The 13865-nt window shown below is 38.2% G+C and overlaps 1 protein-coding gene across 4 annotated transcripts in view; it reads left to right on the top strand.

Moving 5' to 3' along the window:
- The window catches only part of AOAH (acyloxyacyl hydrolase), a 208937-nt gene that overhangs the window by 140426 nt on the left and 54646 nt on the right, over nucleotides 1–13865 (top strand). For 3 of the 4 annotated variants that reach the window (XM_010361136.2, XM_030931868.1, XM_030931869.1), the window contains exon 13: nucleotides 10895–10977. The exons of the other annotated variant lie outside the window; for it this stretch is intronic. In XM_010361136.2, the coding sequence (XP_010359438.1) occupies nucleotides 10895–10977 (83 nt within the window). The remainder of the gene's footprint in view (nucleotides 1–10894; nucleotides 10978–13865) is intronic. 4 annotated transcript variants of the gene reach the window in all.

Genomic DNA, 13865 nt, shown 5'->3' with positions numbered 1-13865 from the left:
AAAGATCGTTGATATAATTTCAGATTCCACCTTGCAACTAATCAATCTTTAAGAAACTACTACTTGTCGAATTCTTGTGTAGAATCAAAGACAGCTATCCATAGTTATCTAAAAAGGATACTGAAGTGCTCCTCCCTTTTCCAACTACATGTGTATATAAAACCGGATTTTCTTTCCTTTTTTTTTTTTTTTTTTTTTTTTTTTGAGACAGAGTCTCGCTCTATTGCCCAGGCTGGAGTGCAGTGGCATGATTTCTGCTCACTGCAACCTCTGCCTCCCAGGTTCAAGCGATTCTCCTGTCTCAGCCTCCCGAATAGCTGGGACTACAGACACACACCGCCACACTCAGCTAAGTTTTTGGATTTTAGTAGAGACAGGGTTTCACCATGTTGCCCAGGCTGGTCGCGAACTCCTGCGCTCAGGCAATCCATCCACCTCGGCCTCCCAAAGTGCTGGGATTATAGGTGTGAGCCACTGAGCCCGGCCAAAACTAGATTTTCTTAATATACGCTCACCAAAACATCATAACAGACTGAATGCAGAAGCACATGACTCTAGCTGTCTTCTATTAAGCCAGACGTTAAAGATATTTGCAAAAATGTAAAACAATGCCATCCTTGGAGAGTTTTGGAAAACATATTTGTTTTCAGGAAAAAAGTGACATGTTAACATGTAATGGGTTTATTATAATAATCTAAACTGAACTGATAAATGTACATTTAAATTTCCCAATTTTAATACCTAATGTGATAAACATTGATAGTTTTAACTCACATAAGCAAAAGCTCTCTGAGGTCTTCAATAATTTTAAGAGTGTGAAGTGGTCCTGAGAGCAAAAGTTTGAGAGCTTTTGTTCTAAGGAGTAAGTATAAAAAGGAAGCATAGCTGAAGACAGAGAGGCTAGGGGATGCTAGCATTTAGAGATCTGGGTTAGAGATCTGGGCAGGAAGATTGAAAAAGAACAACCCTGAAAGTAGAAAGAAAACTGGAAGGGCTTAGAGTGCTGGAGGTCGAGGAAAGAAAGCGTGTCCAAATGAGAAGAGACCATCAGTCAAATGCTGGGGGAGGCAGAGGAAGATGAGAGCTGAGAATGACCACTGGGTGTGCAAGACAGGGACATGGAGAGACCTGGAACAGAAACATTTCAGTGGGGCGAAGCTGGAAGCCTGATTGGAGAGAATGGGTTCAGGAGGTGATGACATCAGCACAGGTGTGCATGCACAACTTTTAACGGGTTTTGCTTCAGAGAAATGGGGCAATAGCAGCAAGGGAATAATAGATCCAGAAGACTTGTTAAAATGGGAAATCCTGCAGCATACTTGTATTGATAGGATGATCCAAAAGGCAGAGAAAGGGGATGAAGGAAAGAATGAGGTCTAGGGAAGGCAAGAAGGGATGGGACCCAGGCATAAGAAGGCACCATCTTTGGGCAAGAAGGACCATCTGTAGACACGGTGGGTCCTGGTGGAGGGACTCTCCCTGCCATATATTGACAAATCCCTTCACCTGCAATGACTTCCCCTTTTCCCTATTTATTTTTAAATTTTCATTTTTAATTACTCAAAACATGAATATATTTTCATTTTACAAAAAATATTAATGTGTATAAAGTAAACGCCGAAGTCCCCACTTTTTGTCCCCAGTTTTACTCCCTTCCTTAGAAGAAAGCCCTGTGATCAGTTTAGAGTGATTCCATCCAGGCCCTTTCTGTGTATTTTCATTTGTACGTGAAGAAATGAACACTTTGTTGGGATTTTTCCATAAAGGCTATCGTATTGTATATAACATACTGTTAATCAGTGCTCCACTTTAACAATACTTGTTGGAGCTCTTTTCCTTCTTGTCCAATACTGCATAGTGTTTCATAGTATAGTTGTTTTTTTCTCCTACAGGTGGACATCCAACTTATATCCAGAGTCTCATTATTCTTCATAATGCTGCAATGAGCATTTTGTACTGACTCTTTGGAATATGTGTGAGGATTTCTTAAGAAAAAATTATTGGATCCAAATGTTTACATTTTTAATTTTAATAAGGCCTCCAAATGGGCTATACCAATTTATATTCCCACAATTAGTATATGAGAATATTTGTTTTCCTATACACCCTGGCCAATAGTGGATATTGTTCGTCTTAATTTTTTCCACTGTAACATCATTGTATTGTTGTTCTCACTTGTAACCTCCTGATTACTAGTGAGTTTGAGCATCACCTGTTCTCTCTGTCCTATCCTCTGTCTCTGTCCTAGACAGCATGTTGTCCTGTGCCCATGCTACAGCACCTACCCCTCAGGGATCATCCGCCAGCCTCTCTCTGTCTTCAGCTACGTTTCTTTTTTATACCCCTCCAGACAGCCCCTTCATACTGACCCCCATATAACTGGATGACTATTTTCTGAGATCCTATCATGTCCTACAATACCAATGTCACCTCACTTATAATACCTGTTTACTAATTGTCTCACACTCCACCTTCCCATGCCCAGACTCTGAGCATCCTGAGTGTGGGAATCAGGTGACTTCATTTCGTAGCCCTCTTACCTAGCACAGTACATGACACATGGCAGGCGCTCAATAAAAGAATTGCTAAACCAACTCATAAGGATATCAGTTTGCCCTTGTAGAGAGCTTTACAATCTGCAAACCTCCTTCACGTGCATTTTCTCAGATTGTCTAAATCAAATAAGATTTGTTGGGATTAGCCTTTTGGGGGAAATAGTAAGGACAAAGGCAAAGGAGTATAGCTGAATTAGGAACTGCATGATGTGATATGTAAAAATAAATCAGTGTCACTTAAACCCTTGGAATTCTAGGTGTGTCCTATAATAAGCATTCTGCAAGAGATTAGCAAAATTAATTAAAATATTAAATCACACAATTAACATTAAAATATTAGCCATATGTAATCAACAAATAGGAGAAAATGAATTTAAAAGAAACATCAATTCAGTAGCCAAGTGGAAAAAATGAAACAAAGAGGAGATTTGCTGAGAAGTGAATTTGGCTAATGATAAGTCAAACCTTGATGTGAATTTTTGCCCAGAATGATGTAATTTTACAAGCCAGCTTAATCAAAGCAAATGAACACTCTACAGATTTCTCTAGTAGAATCGTTGTAACCAACTGAAATTGAGACTTTTAGGCCACCTCAATGCTTAAATACAGATCACAGAGATAATTCATCAGTATTCTTCATAAACTCTTCTATGAAATACGAGTTCCACAAGATGTTAAATGGTGCTAACACACATTTCTTTTTTTTTTTTTTTTTTTTTTTTTTTTTGAGACGGAGTCTCGCTCTGTCGCCCAGGCTGGAGTGCAGTGGCCGGATCTCAGCTCACTGCAAGCTCCGCCTCCCGGGTTTACGCCAAAAAAAAATTTCTTAAACGATGTGTTAAGTCAAACAAGTTTTGGAAGTGTTAATTTAAATAAACGGAAACAAGTTTATTTGGTATAAGTCTTATTATAGCCTTCACTATGCCAAAAAGCATTGTATATCCTCAAAAAAGTATAAAGCATTCAAAAATATATAAAACATTTCCTAAACTTTTTTGACTACAGAACTATGTAGAATTCGTATGTGTGTTTTATGAGAGAAATTCAAAGAAACTGGTGTTTCACAGAATATCCTTTGAGAAATGCCGTTTAGGTCATTAAAACCATCTGCTTTGTCACAACTAAACTTTTCAGGTGTATAAGCATCCACAGCCTTAAATGTCTCCATTTTATCACAGTTTAATGTTTACCCTAATACAGTGGCCTAGAATCAAATCTGGGGCTGGGAAAGGCCAGGATGGAGAAAGCTACAACTGCTTCGAGCTCAGAGAACAGGCGGGGAGGAAATCTTAGTGAGAGGTTAACCTAACAGGTAGTAAGCCTTGTCTGAGTCTAGTAGCTCATGAATTATTGAACACAATGCCTATGAAGTCTATTTCCCTGTATTATTTTTCTGGTCCAAATTCAAAATTTATCATGCTATCCTGCTAATCTTTTTGTATGTGAACTCCTAGGACCTCCTCTGTAGCCATCCTCACCTCTGCATAATTAGCCTATTGCCAGTTCTCTGAGTCCACGGTGAGTCATATTCTGTATGTTTATCACTCTCTGAGGCTGCATCTTAGTTGTTCTATGATGCAGTGAGTTAGGGGTTACACAGAACTCTGGGATGTGGCTAATATCAAAAGACTGAAAGGAATCTTAAAAGGTCTTCAATCTATCTCCCTGGCCCCATGCTGGCCTGACCTCCATCCGCATTAGAAAGAAAGTTATCCACCCTTTTCTTAAATTTTCCGAGCAGAAAAGGTCCCTGGATAAAGTCTTAAAGCCTGTCTAGTCTCTAAGTTACCTAATTTTATCCTAATTTACTCCCCGTCCTAACCCTTTACATCAAATGTCCCCAGGTATTTCTCACCAACCCTACTGCTGGAGCCTGTTTTTTGTGACTTATTCCCTAAGATTCAACTTAACGGAGCCTCATAATTTATACCCAAGCAAGTTGTGCCTCTGGACAGAGTCAGAAATTGCCTAACAGGAGGATCACCTGAGGTCAGGAGTTTGAAACCAGTCTGGCCAACAGGGTGAAACCCTGTGTCTACTAAAAATACAAAAATTAGCCTGGCATGGTGGTACACGCCTGTAATCCCAGATACTCAGGAGGCTGGGACAGGAGAATTGCTTGAACCCAGGAGGCGGAGGTTGCAGTGAATCGAGATTGCACCACTGCACTCCAGCCTGGGTGACAGAAAGAGAATCTGTCTCAAAACAAACAAACAAAAAACATTGACTAAGAAATTTCATCAGAATATGCTACATCAGTCTTGCTTGAATCGTATCACATCTGGTTTACCTCAGAGATCTCTGGCAGGCTACAAAGGCTTTGGAAGAACTCCATTTTTGCCTCTTTCCAGGCAGATTCAAGGTTCTACCTTGAATGAACATAGGAGGCAATCATTTATTCCATTTTAAATCAAACTCTTTAATTTGTCTACATTACTCTTGAGGCCCATTCTTGATATTACTCTGTTTTGTTCTACTGAAATGCTTTGGGGGAGGCATTAGGAAGCTCTCAGAGAAAGTGATTTTTTTGTGTTCCCTGAGCCAATGTTGGGAAGAGTAACAGCCATTCTGTTTGAGTTTTACTCATTTTGAATTATGGTGCTGGAAATCAAAACCCAACCAGTGTGTTTTCACATGAAATGCCTGTACTGCCAGGCCCTCCAGTAGAAGGAGCTGGTGAAACTGGAAAGTTAACATGGTCCACACCTGTGCCCGGAGTTAAGGATTCAGTTCTGTAGGCATTGGGCAAAGTGTAGAGAAAAGAAATTTTAAGTACCCCTCTTGTGCATCCCTCATCTTACAAGCCCGAAAGCAGTCACCTCTTCCTAGCACATTGGACTGTATTTTGATATACGCAACAGAACAGAAAGAGAAAAATAAAAGATCACACTGGGACACTGGATTTTTGTGGAGAAAGGAGAGCAAGAGGAGGAGGATTTAAGACCAGAATGATCATGATAGTTTAACCTCTTTATGCATAGCATCCTAGTAGCCTCAGCTTGTCCTATGACTACAAGCTCAAGACCCTGCCTATATATAATTTTCTATAAAGCTATCTTCTCAATTTGCAGACATATCAAAATATTATATTGATCCCACTATATACTCAGGATTTCTGAACACTCCTAGAGAAATGCAATTCCTAAAATGTATAAGAGAGATTATAGATTTGGGATGGGGATGAAAGAAAGCGGTATCTTTTACTATGTGAAATACTTTCTAGTGCTTGGTACAAGACTTTCATCCCAAAATTCTAGATACTATTTCTAGTCAGAAATATTAATAAAATGATCCCTTATTGGTAAAGATTTCTATATTCTTATAATGAAAGGTGCAACTAACTGTATCCATAATATTAATACCCACACTATTTACTCTTCATGAGCAGGATATGAGCAAACAATATTTTGGTACATAAATTCCATTCTTAGAATGATCAAAAATACATTTGTGACTAAATAGGTAAGGATTACTTTCCCAAAGAAAAATGACTCCTCTTTATTGACCATAAAATTATTTTAGTATCAAACTCAGATCCAGTGCCCATTTCCCATCTGTTTTTCCAAAATATAATAAAATATTCAAGGCAGAGGGCATAAACGATGTACTGTATAAGGTATCCATTGCAGGCTTTTGAGTAGGCTTTTGAGTAAGATAGCAGATTGAACACAAGCATTTACATCCCTCCCTTGAAAAGCCCTACTCTAACAACAGTAAATGAATTTGTCCATGAGGACAAAGAGAACAAGAAGAGCCAACAGCCACAAAACGTTGGAAGCTAGAAATCAGACGGATGAGTGGTAACTGACTTAGTAGATTCAGGAGAGCTGCATCCTAAGCTGGTGGGAGGGAATGCCAAGAAGCAACCCAGTTCACACTGCAGAAGCCCCAGAAGACTTGGAGATTGGTTACATGTGGGAGTTCTAGTAATGCAGGTGAGGCTAAACCAGAAGTATTGGTTGGAAGATTGCTGAAGAGCAGTTAGCTCCTCAGACCCTTTCCAACTCTCCACAGGTGGTCAACTGCCCCTTCCTTACTCTGGAGTAAAACTAGAGCTTTGTTCTCTGGAAACGCTAAAGTCAAGGGCCTCTGGACTGGAAGACACCAAACATAAATGAGGAGAGGAGTGTCCTACGAAAACGCATGAATGCTAAATGTTGAGGACCCTTCCCCACATGCCCCAGAGTGCTGCCAACCCAATCTGTACTCTCCTGGCTGCAGACTAGAAGACCCTTCCCTGTTGAATGTGAACATCCGAAGAGGAGAGTCCCACAGATGCTGACAGCAGGGTTTTCCAAAAAAGGCCCAGACAGTTCATCTTGCAGTGAGGGCTATAGTCAACAAGCGCAGCCAGGGGCCCAGTTTCCAATCAAAATCAGTCAGTTTTTTAGCTGGCAACCAGTTTCAATATTTAAAAATAAGCCTATAACCCAGGATCATCACACATCTGAAGGAAACCTCAAACATGAAAAACAATGCAAAAACAAAGGGGAAAAAAGCAACTTAGAGAAACAGAGACTATGTACTAAGGGAGATAAAACTTTTTAGAAAGTCTAATAGCTTACATATTTAAATAACTGAAATTAATATCTTCAAAAAGGTAAAAGAATCCTATAGCAGACAAGTGCTTCAAAAAAGGATAAAAGAAGATGTTACATTCATAAAACAAGAACATTAAAATTAAAACGATATCCAGAGAACCAATAAGGCCATTTGTAAATTATTCTGGTTAAAGCAGATGACATTCATAGAAAGATTAAAAAATAAAATTGAGGATATTATCCAGAAAATGGAGAAAAAGGACCATGACATGAAAATAGGACAGAGAAACAGGGAAAATTACAAGACCAGTTCAGATGACCCAATAGTTGTAGGAAAAAAGAAAAAGGAAGAAATATCAGTGAAATAATTTAAGGACATCTCTCAAAACTGAACATCATGAATTTCCAAGTTGAAAGGATTTATCAAAGGTCTAACACTGTGTGTAAAATCAGACACACACCAAGCCTGCCATCATAACATTTCAGAACACTTGGAATGAAATGCTACCATAGGCTTTCAAAAGATAAAGACACAGAATTGCCTTATACTTAACAATGCTGGGGAGGCTAAAAGCCAAAATCAGTCAATTCCTTCAGACTTGTGAAGGGAAAAAATCGTAACTGTGATGGTTAATACTGAGTGTCAACTTGATTGAAGTATACAAAATATTGATCCTGGGTGTGTCTGTGAGGGTGTTGCCAAAGGAGATTAACATTTGAGTCAGTGGCCTGGGAAAGGCAGACCCAACCTTAATCTGGGTGGGCACAATCTAATCAGCTGCTAGCGTGGCTAGAATAGAAGCAGGCAGAAAAAATGTGCAAAGAGAGACTGGCCAGGCCTCCCAGCCTACATCTTTCTCCCGTGCTGGATACTTCCTGCCCTGGAACATCAGACTCCAGGTTCTTCAGTTTTGGAACTTGAACTGGTTCTCCTTGCTCCTCAGCCTGCCTACAGCCTATTATGGGACTTGTGAGAGTGTGAGTTAATACTTAATATATGTATATTCCATTAGTTCTGTCCCTCTGGAGAACCCTGACTAATACCTAATACAGATTTATATTATTGTTGTGTAACAAACTGCCCCAAACTTTCGTGGCTTAAAACAATAGTCATTTTATTATATCTCACAATTTGGGGGGTTGAGGAATTCAGGCAGAGCTTGGCTGGCCAATTATTCCTCTCTATATGACATTATGGTTACTCGATGACATCACCTAATGGCTGGGCTGGGCTGGAGGATCTAAGATGGCTTCACTCACATGATGTGCCTGGGAAGGGACAGCTGGGAAGGCTGAGTTCAGTTCAGCTACATAGGGCCTTTTTTTTTAAATAGGGTTTTTTTTTTTTAAAGCAGTTTTAGGCTTATGAAAAATTTGAGGTGATTGAAACATGGAGGCGGATTTCTCATGCATGGTTTAGCACCATCCCTGTTGGTACTGTCCTCAAGACAGTGAGTGAGTTCTCATGAAATCTTGTCATTTAAATGTGTGTAGCACATTTGCTTGCTCTCCTACTCCTGCTTTTTCCATGTGACATGCCTGTTCCCCTTTGACCTTCTGCCATGATTAGAAGCTTCCTGAGACCTCCCCAGAAACAGATGCTGCTATGCTTCCTTTATACCCTGCAGAACCATAAGCCAATTAAACCTCTTTTCTTATAAATTACCCAGTCTCAGGTATTCCTTTATAGCAATATTAGAATAGGCTAATACAATGATAAATACTTAGAAAATTAAGGAAAGAAACAAAAGGCAGTTATTAACTCTACAGAAATAAAAAAGTTAGAAAGAAAATAGAAAGCAATCATTGATTAGTTGTCAATAGCTAAATCCTCTTCTAGAGTAGAAAGTGAACAGACAATGTTAAAGACTAACAATCAAGAAGTAGTCTTAAAAGTATATTACTTAGAGATGAGGAGAAAAATATCAAAAGACCCAGCCAATTAAGGCTGGAATTAGTTGCCTGTGGAAATGGAGAAATGGAGAGTGGAGGGAGGTGTGGGGTTGCTATTTATCATCACAAGTCTTATATACACACATAGGTAAGTTATTTGGTTCTATGAAACTCACCACCTCAAGTCTTTGTTGATTTTAGCTTCTCAATTAGACTTCCTTTGGCCACTCTAATTCTCATTTCCTTTTTTTGTAGAATTTATAACTTTCTACATACTCTATCATTTGTCTTTTCCTGTTGAAATATCAGCAACACAGAAGCAGAGATCATGTATTTTAATTTTCCAGTATAACTCAGTGCCTAGAACAAAACTTGGAATATAGCAGGTGCTCAATAAACATCTATTAAGTAAATTACTTTTTAAGCTATGTGCATGGGTAGCTTTGATTTTAAAAAATAAGTACATTATTCACCTCAAAATTATACTATGAAGCAAAAATCTCACACTTAAAATATTGCTCAGGCATCATGGCCTTCTATTAAAAAACATTATCGTTGGTTTTCTCAGACTTCAAAAAAAGGACACTATTTTCTGTGCATCTTGAATGCCCAAACACAATATATGCTTACCTTTCTGAAGCACTGAGACAGTTGCCAAGCACTGTAATACAATTAGTAAGATTTCATATAACACTTAATAATTGGTGATTGTGTGTAAGGTTGTGAGATGCGAACTTATTATAATGAAAAGAAGATAAAATACATTTGAAGATTACTCAAATATTTTGAGCTAAGTTATTATTTTTTAGTTTACATCTGGTCTTGTTTTAAAGATTTTAGGAAGCCTATGAAAGTTTAGAGAACATAACATTTAATTACATTTAAACCAAATTTTGTTCCATTAATTAAACTACTTACATCTCAATTAAGCAAAAGAAAATGAAAAATCAAAGATGAGACAAAAGAGAGCTAAGAAAATGACTTAGAATATGTATAATTATAGCTTGATGCTGGTGTCAAATTTGTCTGTAAGCTCTTTGTTTATTAGTATTAGATTCAAGGAACAGAGATTCAACATATATGACTTTATTTCTCTCACACAGAAAGGTTTAGAAAATGTGCAGTCTGGAATTGATATGGGAGCTCATCTCCACCCAGTTCTCAGGAACTCCTTCCAGCTCACCCCTCTGCCTTCTCAATGTGGACCTTATTCCCATAGTTTAAGATGGCAGCATTCCTGTTCTGGGCAAGAGACTGGAGAAAGGGTACAAAGAAGGAACGAGAATCACCATCCAATGGCTTCCTAAGAAACATTACCAGAAATCGCCACTGGATAGTTCTAATCCCATCTCATCTCACCCAGAACTTAGTGATGTGCCACTCCTAGCTGCAAGAGAAGCTGGAAAATGCAATCCTCATTCTGGACAGACATGGCTCTTGCTAAAAATTCTATTATATGCATGAAGGGAGAATAAAGCTGAAAGACAATAAGTGTCAACCACAGCTTCATAGCAACCAAAAAAAAAAAAAAGAAGAGAAAGGAAACATGGTCAGGTTCAAAATAACAGAGTTGGTAAAGATGAGCAATTGCTCAAGAAATGTACAGCAGCTCTTGGTAAAAAGTGTTTGAAAGGGATGACTCTAGAGGTCTTTGTACAGAAGAAAAAGTTTTATGTCTTCAACAGTATTCTTATGACACCCATACAACTCAATTTCATAGAACTGCTTCTCGTAACAACTGCCAATATTACATTCACAGTTCAGAGAAAACTTGTCAGCAGAGATTTGATTTTTTGAGTTCATTTTAACTGTATTTTTTTAAAAAGCATGATGAAAACATGGTTTTTTAAAACTTCTTTATGTGACTCTCCTGACCTTAAATATATACATATATATTTGTTTCAGGATTAAAAAAAAATCTATTTACCTTCGCTTATGGAAAAGAAACCACTGTAATCACAGGGACTACCAGAATATTTCAAGAAATGGTACGTAACTTTCCATTTAAGCCTTCATCAGTGTCCCTGTAGTGATTGATTTTATTTCATAAGTACCTCAAAAGCTGAGATTCAGATAACAAGGATCACAGAATAAAATTAACAGTCTCCCTTCCAACACCATTGCCCTCTCTGAAAGAAGCGCCCTGTGCTTAGAGCCATTTACCCACAGTAAAGGAGAACAAAAACAACCTGCAGTCAAGGGATTGACCAAGAGAGCAGATCATTCGTCCAACAGCAAGGTTCTAGCAAGGCCAAGGCACAGGATGTTTGAGGCTCAGGAGGCAAGACCTAAATGAGCAGTAGCAGAACAAGAGCTGAGCAAAACTAAGGTCATTGCAAAAGTTCTGCCCTCTCATATGGTGCAAGGTCTCCCACGTTTCTGCTGGAGTTGGAGTTTTCAGTTTCACCTGTGTGGGTTTCAGCCTTCCACCTTGGACCTGGAGGTGGTCTATTGCCACAAGATTCTGATGGAACTTCTGATTGATAAGCCATGGCCTGGCTAATGCCTAATGAATTGCCAAGTAATGTTCTGTAACACCGTAATGCAGAGATAGTAAACAGTGTATGTGTTGCCATTCTGTCTTCCTAAGCCTGGGAAAGATATTGCTAATCAGCCTTGGCACTCTTGTCTGCTACACTCTGATTCTGCCTCAGCAGTTCTTGAAACACAGCACATCTGACAATCATCATCAACAAATTAGGCTTGGCACATGAAGTTAAACCTATTTGCCATCCCTGTTCTATCTCTAATTAACAAAAGATGTTGAGGAATTTTCCAAGCAGCAAGCATTTAAACTAAATACGTGACCTACAAATAATGTATTTCTTATAACAAATATTCTATACAGAATAAATGCTCTCCTAAGAACAATATAGATTTTTTTAGTAATAAAATAATTACTGCCATTAACTGAACTCTTACCAAGTGCTAAGAACACTTTATGTTTATTTCTGTTAATCCTTTCAACAACAGACACTGTAAGGCAAGTATTATTACATTTCCTCAGTACTAAGATACTATTGATTGTAATAGCTCTAAGCAGTGTTGAGGGAGGAAAAAGAAAGGAAAAATTACAATGTACCCATTGATTGCAGCATTCAACTCAATACCAAATGTGTTAAGATATACTTCTCAGAGTTGGACATTAAAATAATATTCACACTGTCGCAATTGGGGAAATGGAGGCATAGAGAAGCCAAGAACCTCTTCCCCAGCCACAAAGAGAGTAAGTTATAGAGGAGACACTTCTACCCACGTTGTCTCACTCCACTCAGATACCAACAAAGATAATACAGTCAATGGGCTATGATCCCAGATGATCTGCAGAAAGAGATCGGCCTCATCCCTCTACAAGTGAACACAACCAATAGTTAATGGACAATTACAGTCAAATCTGGCCATGTGACTCATCACAGATACAAAGTGAACATTAGGTCTGTGGCTGCACTTTCTTTTTCCTTTAGGGAGATACTCAAACAGCCCCCAACACTGTCAAATACCCTCTGTCAATGAAGATTATAAAAAACAAAACACAAAAAACTCATCTGTGAGGAATATTATGCAGCCCTAGAAAATGATGGCTAAAGGTCAAATATATTTTTATTTAGAAAGACAAAACACTGCCAAAAGAAAAATCAGGATATAAAATTGAATCATACAATTCAGTTTCTACCATATTTTTAAAAGGGAAAAAAGGTAGACTTAGGAAAGATTGGTAGAAAATATAGAAAATCATTGTGTTTGATAAATTATGGGTGATTGCTTTCATTTTTTTCTGCTTTTCTGTTTCCTGATGATTTTATTTTTAGATAGAAACAACCTTTAAAAAATGTTGACAGAAACTGAGTCTAAGGAGTAGCACAGGGCTTGTCCAAGGTTCCATAGCCAAAGGTATGAGGTTAGAGCAGGACACTGAGCAATAGGATTCTGCCAGAAATGCAGGCTGCAAGCTGCTCTTTGTTATTTGTGACTCTAATTCAGCATTTCTCCTTCACAACACCCAGGTGTACAAAGTCAACATCACCTTTCTACCCACAATAAATGCAGTGATCTTTCATAAAATCATGAAGACCAGAGTAAGATAATCCAAAAAGTATACCTAGGACAATTGATAGTAAATGGCTGTCCTTTTGTGATCTGCTGTCCTGACAACATTCCTTTAAAATTCAGATCGCAAAGACAAAAGCGGGGACAGGAGACAGGAGGAGAACCTAATCATGTCAAAATGTGCTCGAAGGCTGTGGTTTTTGTCAGACTTTTGTCTAATGAATATTTGCTGGGGAAGAGGGATATTTTCTTCCTTTTCTTTGAATTTGCAGTCCTTAGAAATGCATAAAATGTATACTTTGTCTAGTATTCTTTGACTATCCTCGACTATTTTTCTAAGACTGTAATTCTAAAAAGATTTTTTGTAGTTTCTCAGTTACTCGTTATTTAATGTTCTGGTTATATTCTCCAGCCCCTCTTCCTATTTTCTCTTGTATTTCCTTGCTATGGACTTTCTTTGGATATCATGCAGCATGTAACCTGACTACCCACGTCAAATTACTTCAATTATTCTCCAAGGTTTTTATTAGATATAGGAAAAGTCAGCTTTTCACATTCTGCATATTTATGGGGTTACACTGATTTTTCAGAACCAGCAAGAGAGAAAGGGAAAAAAGGGAAGAGTCGAATAGAACACTAAAGTGTTTTTAAAAAATTCGGTAGTAAGAATTAAAGAAACAGTTCCTATTTTCATCCTGATCCTTATGTAAGAGATCTCAAAAACATCTATACATAACTCTCTTATGAACCCCGATCAGTGATTATAACACTTTTTTTATTTTTTTGAGACAGAGTCTCGCTCTGTCACCTAGGCTGGAGTGCAGTGGTG

The sequence above is a fragment of the Rhinopithecus roxellana genome, chromosome 6 (assembly GCF_007565055.1).
Source record: "Rhinopithecus roxellana isolate Shanxi Qingling chromosome 6, ASM756505v1, whole genome shotgun sequence".
Taxonomy (NCBI): Eukaryota; Metazoa; Chordata; class Mammalia; order Primates; family Cercopithecidae; genus Rhinopithecus; species Rhinopithecus roxellana.
The sequence above is the reverse complement of the archived record's forward strand: the minus strand, read 5'-3'. Positions and strand labels throughout refer to the sequence as shown.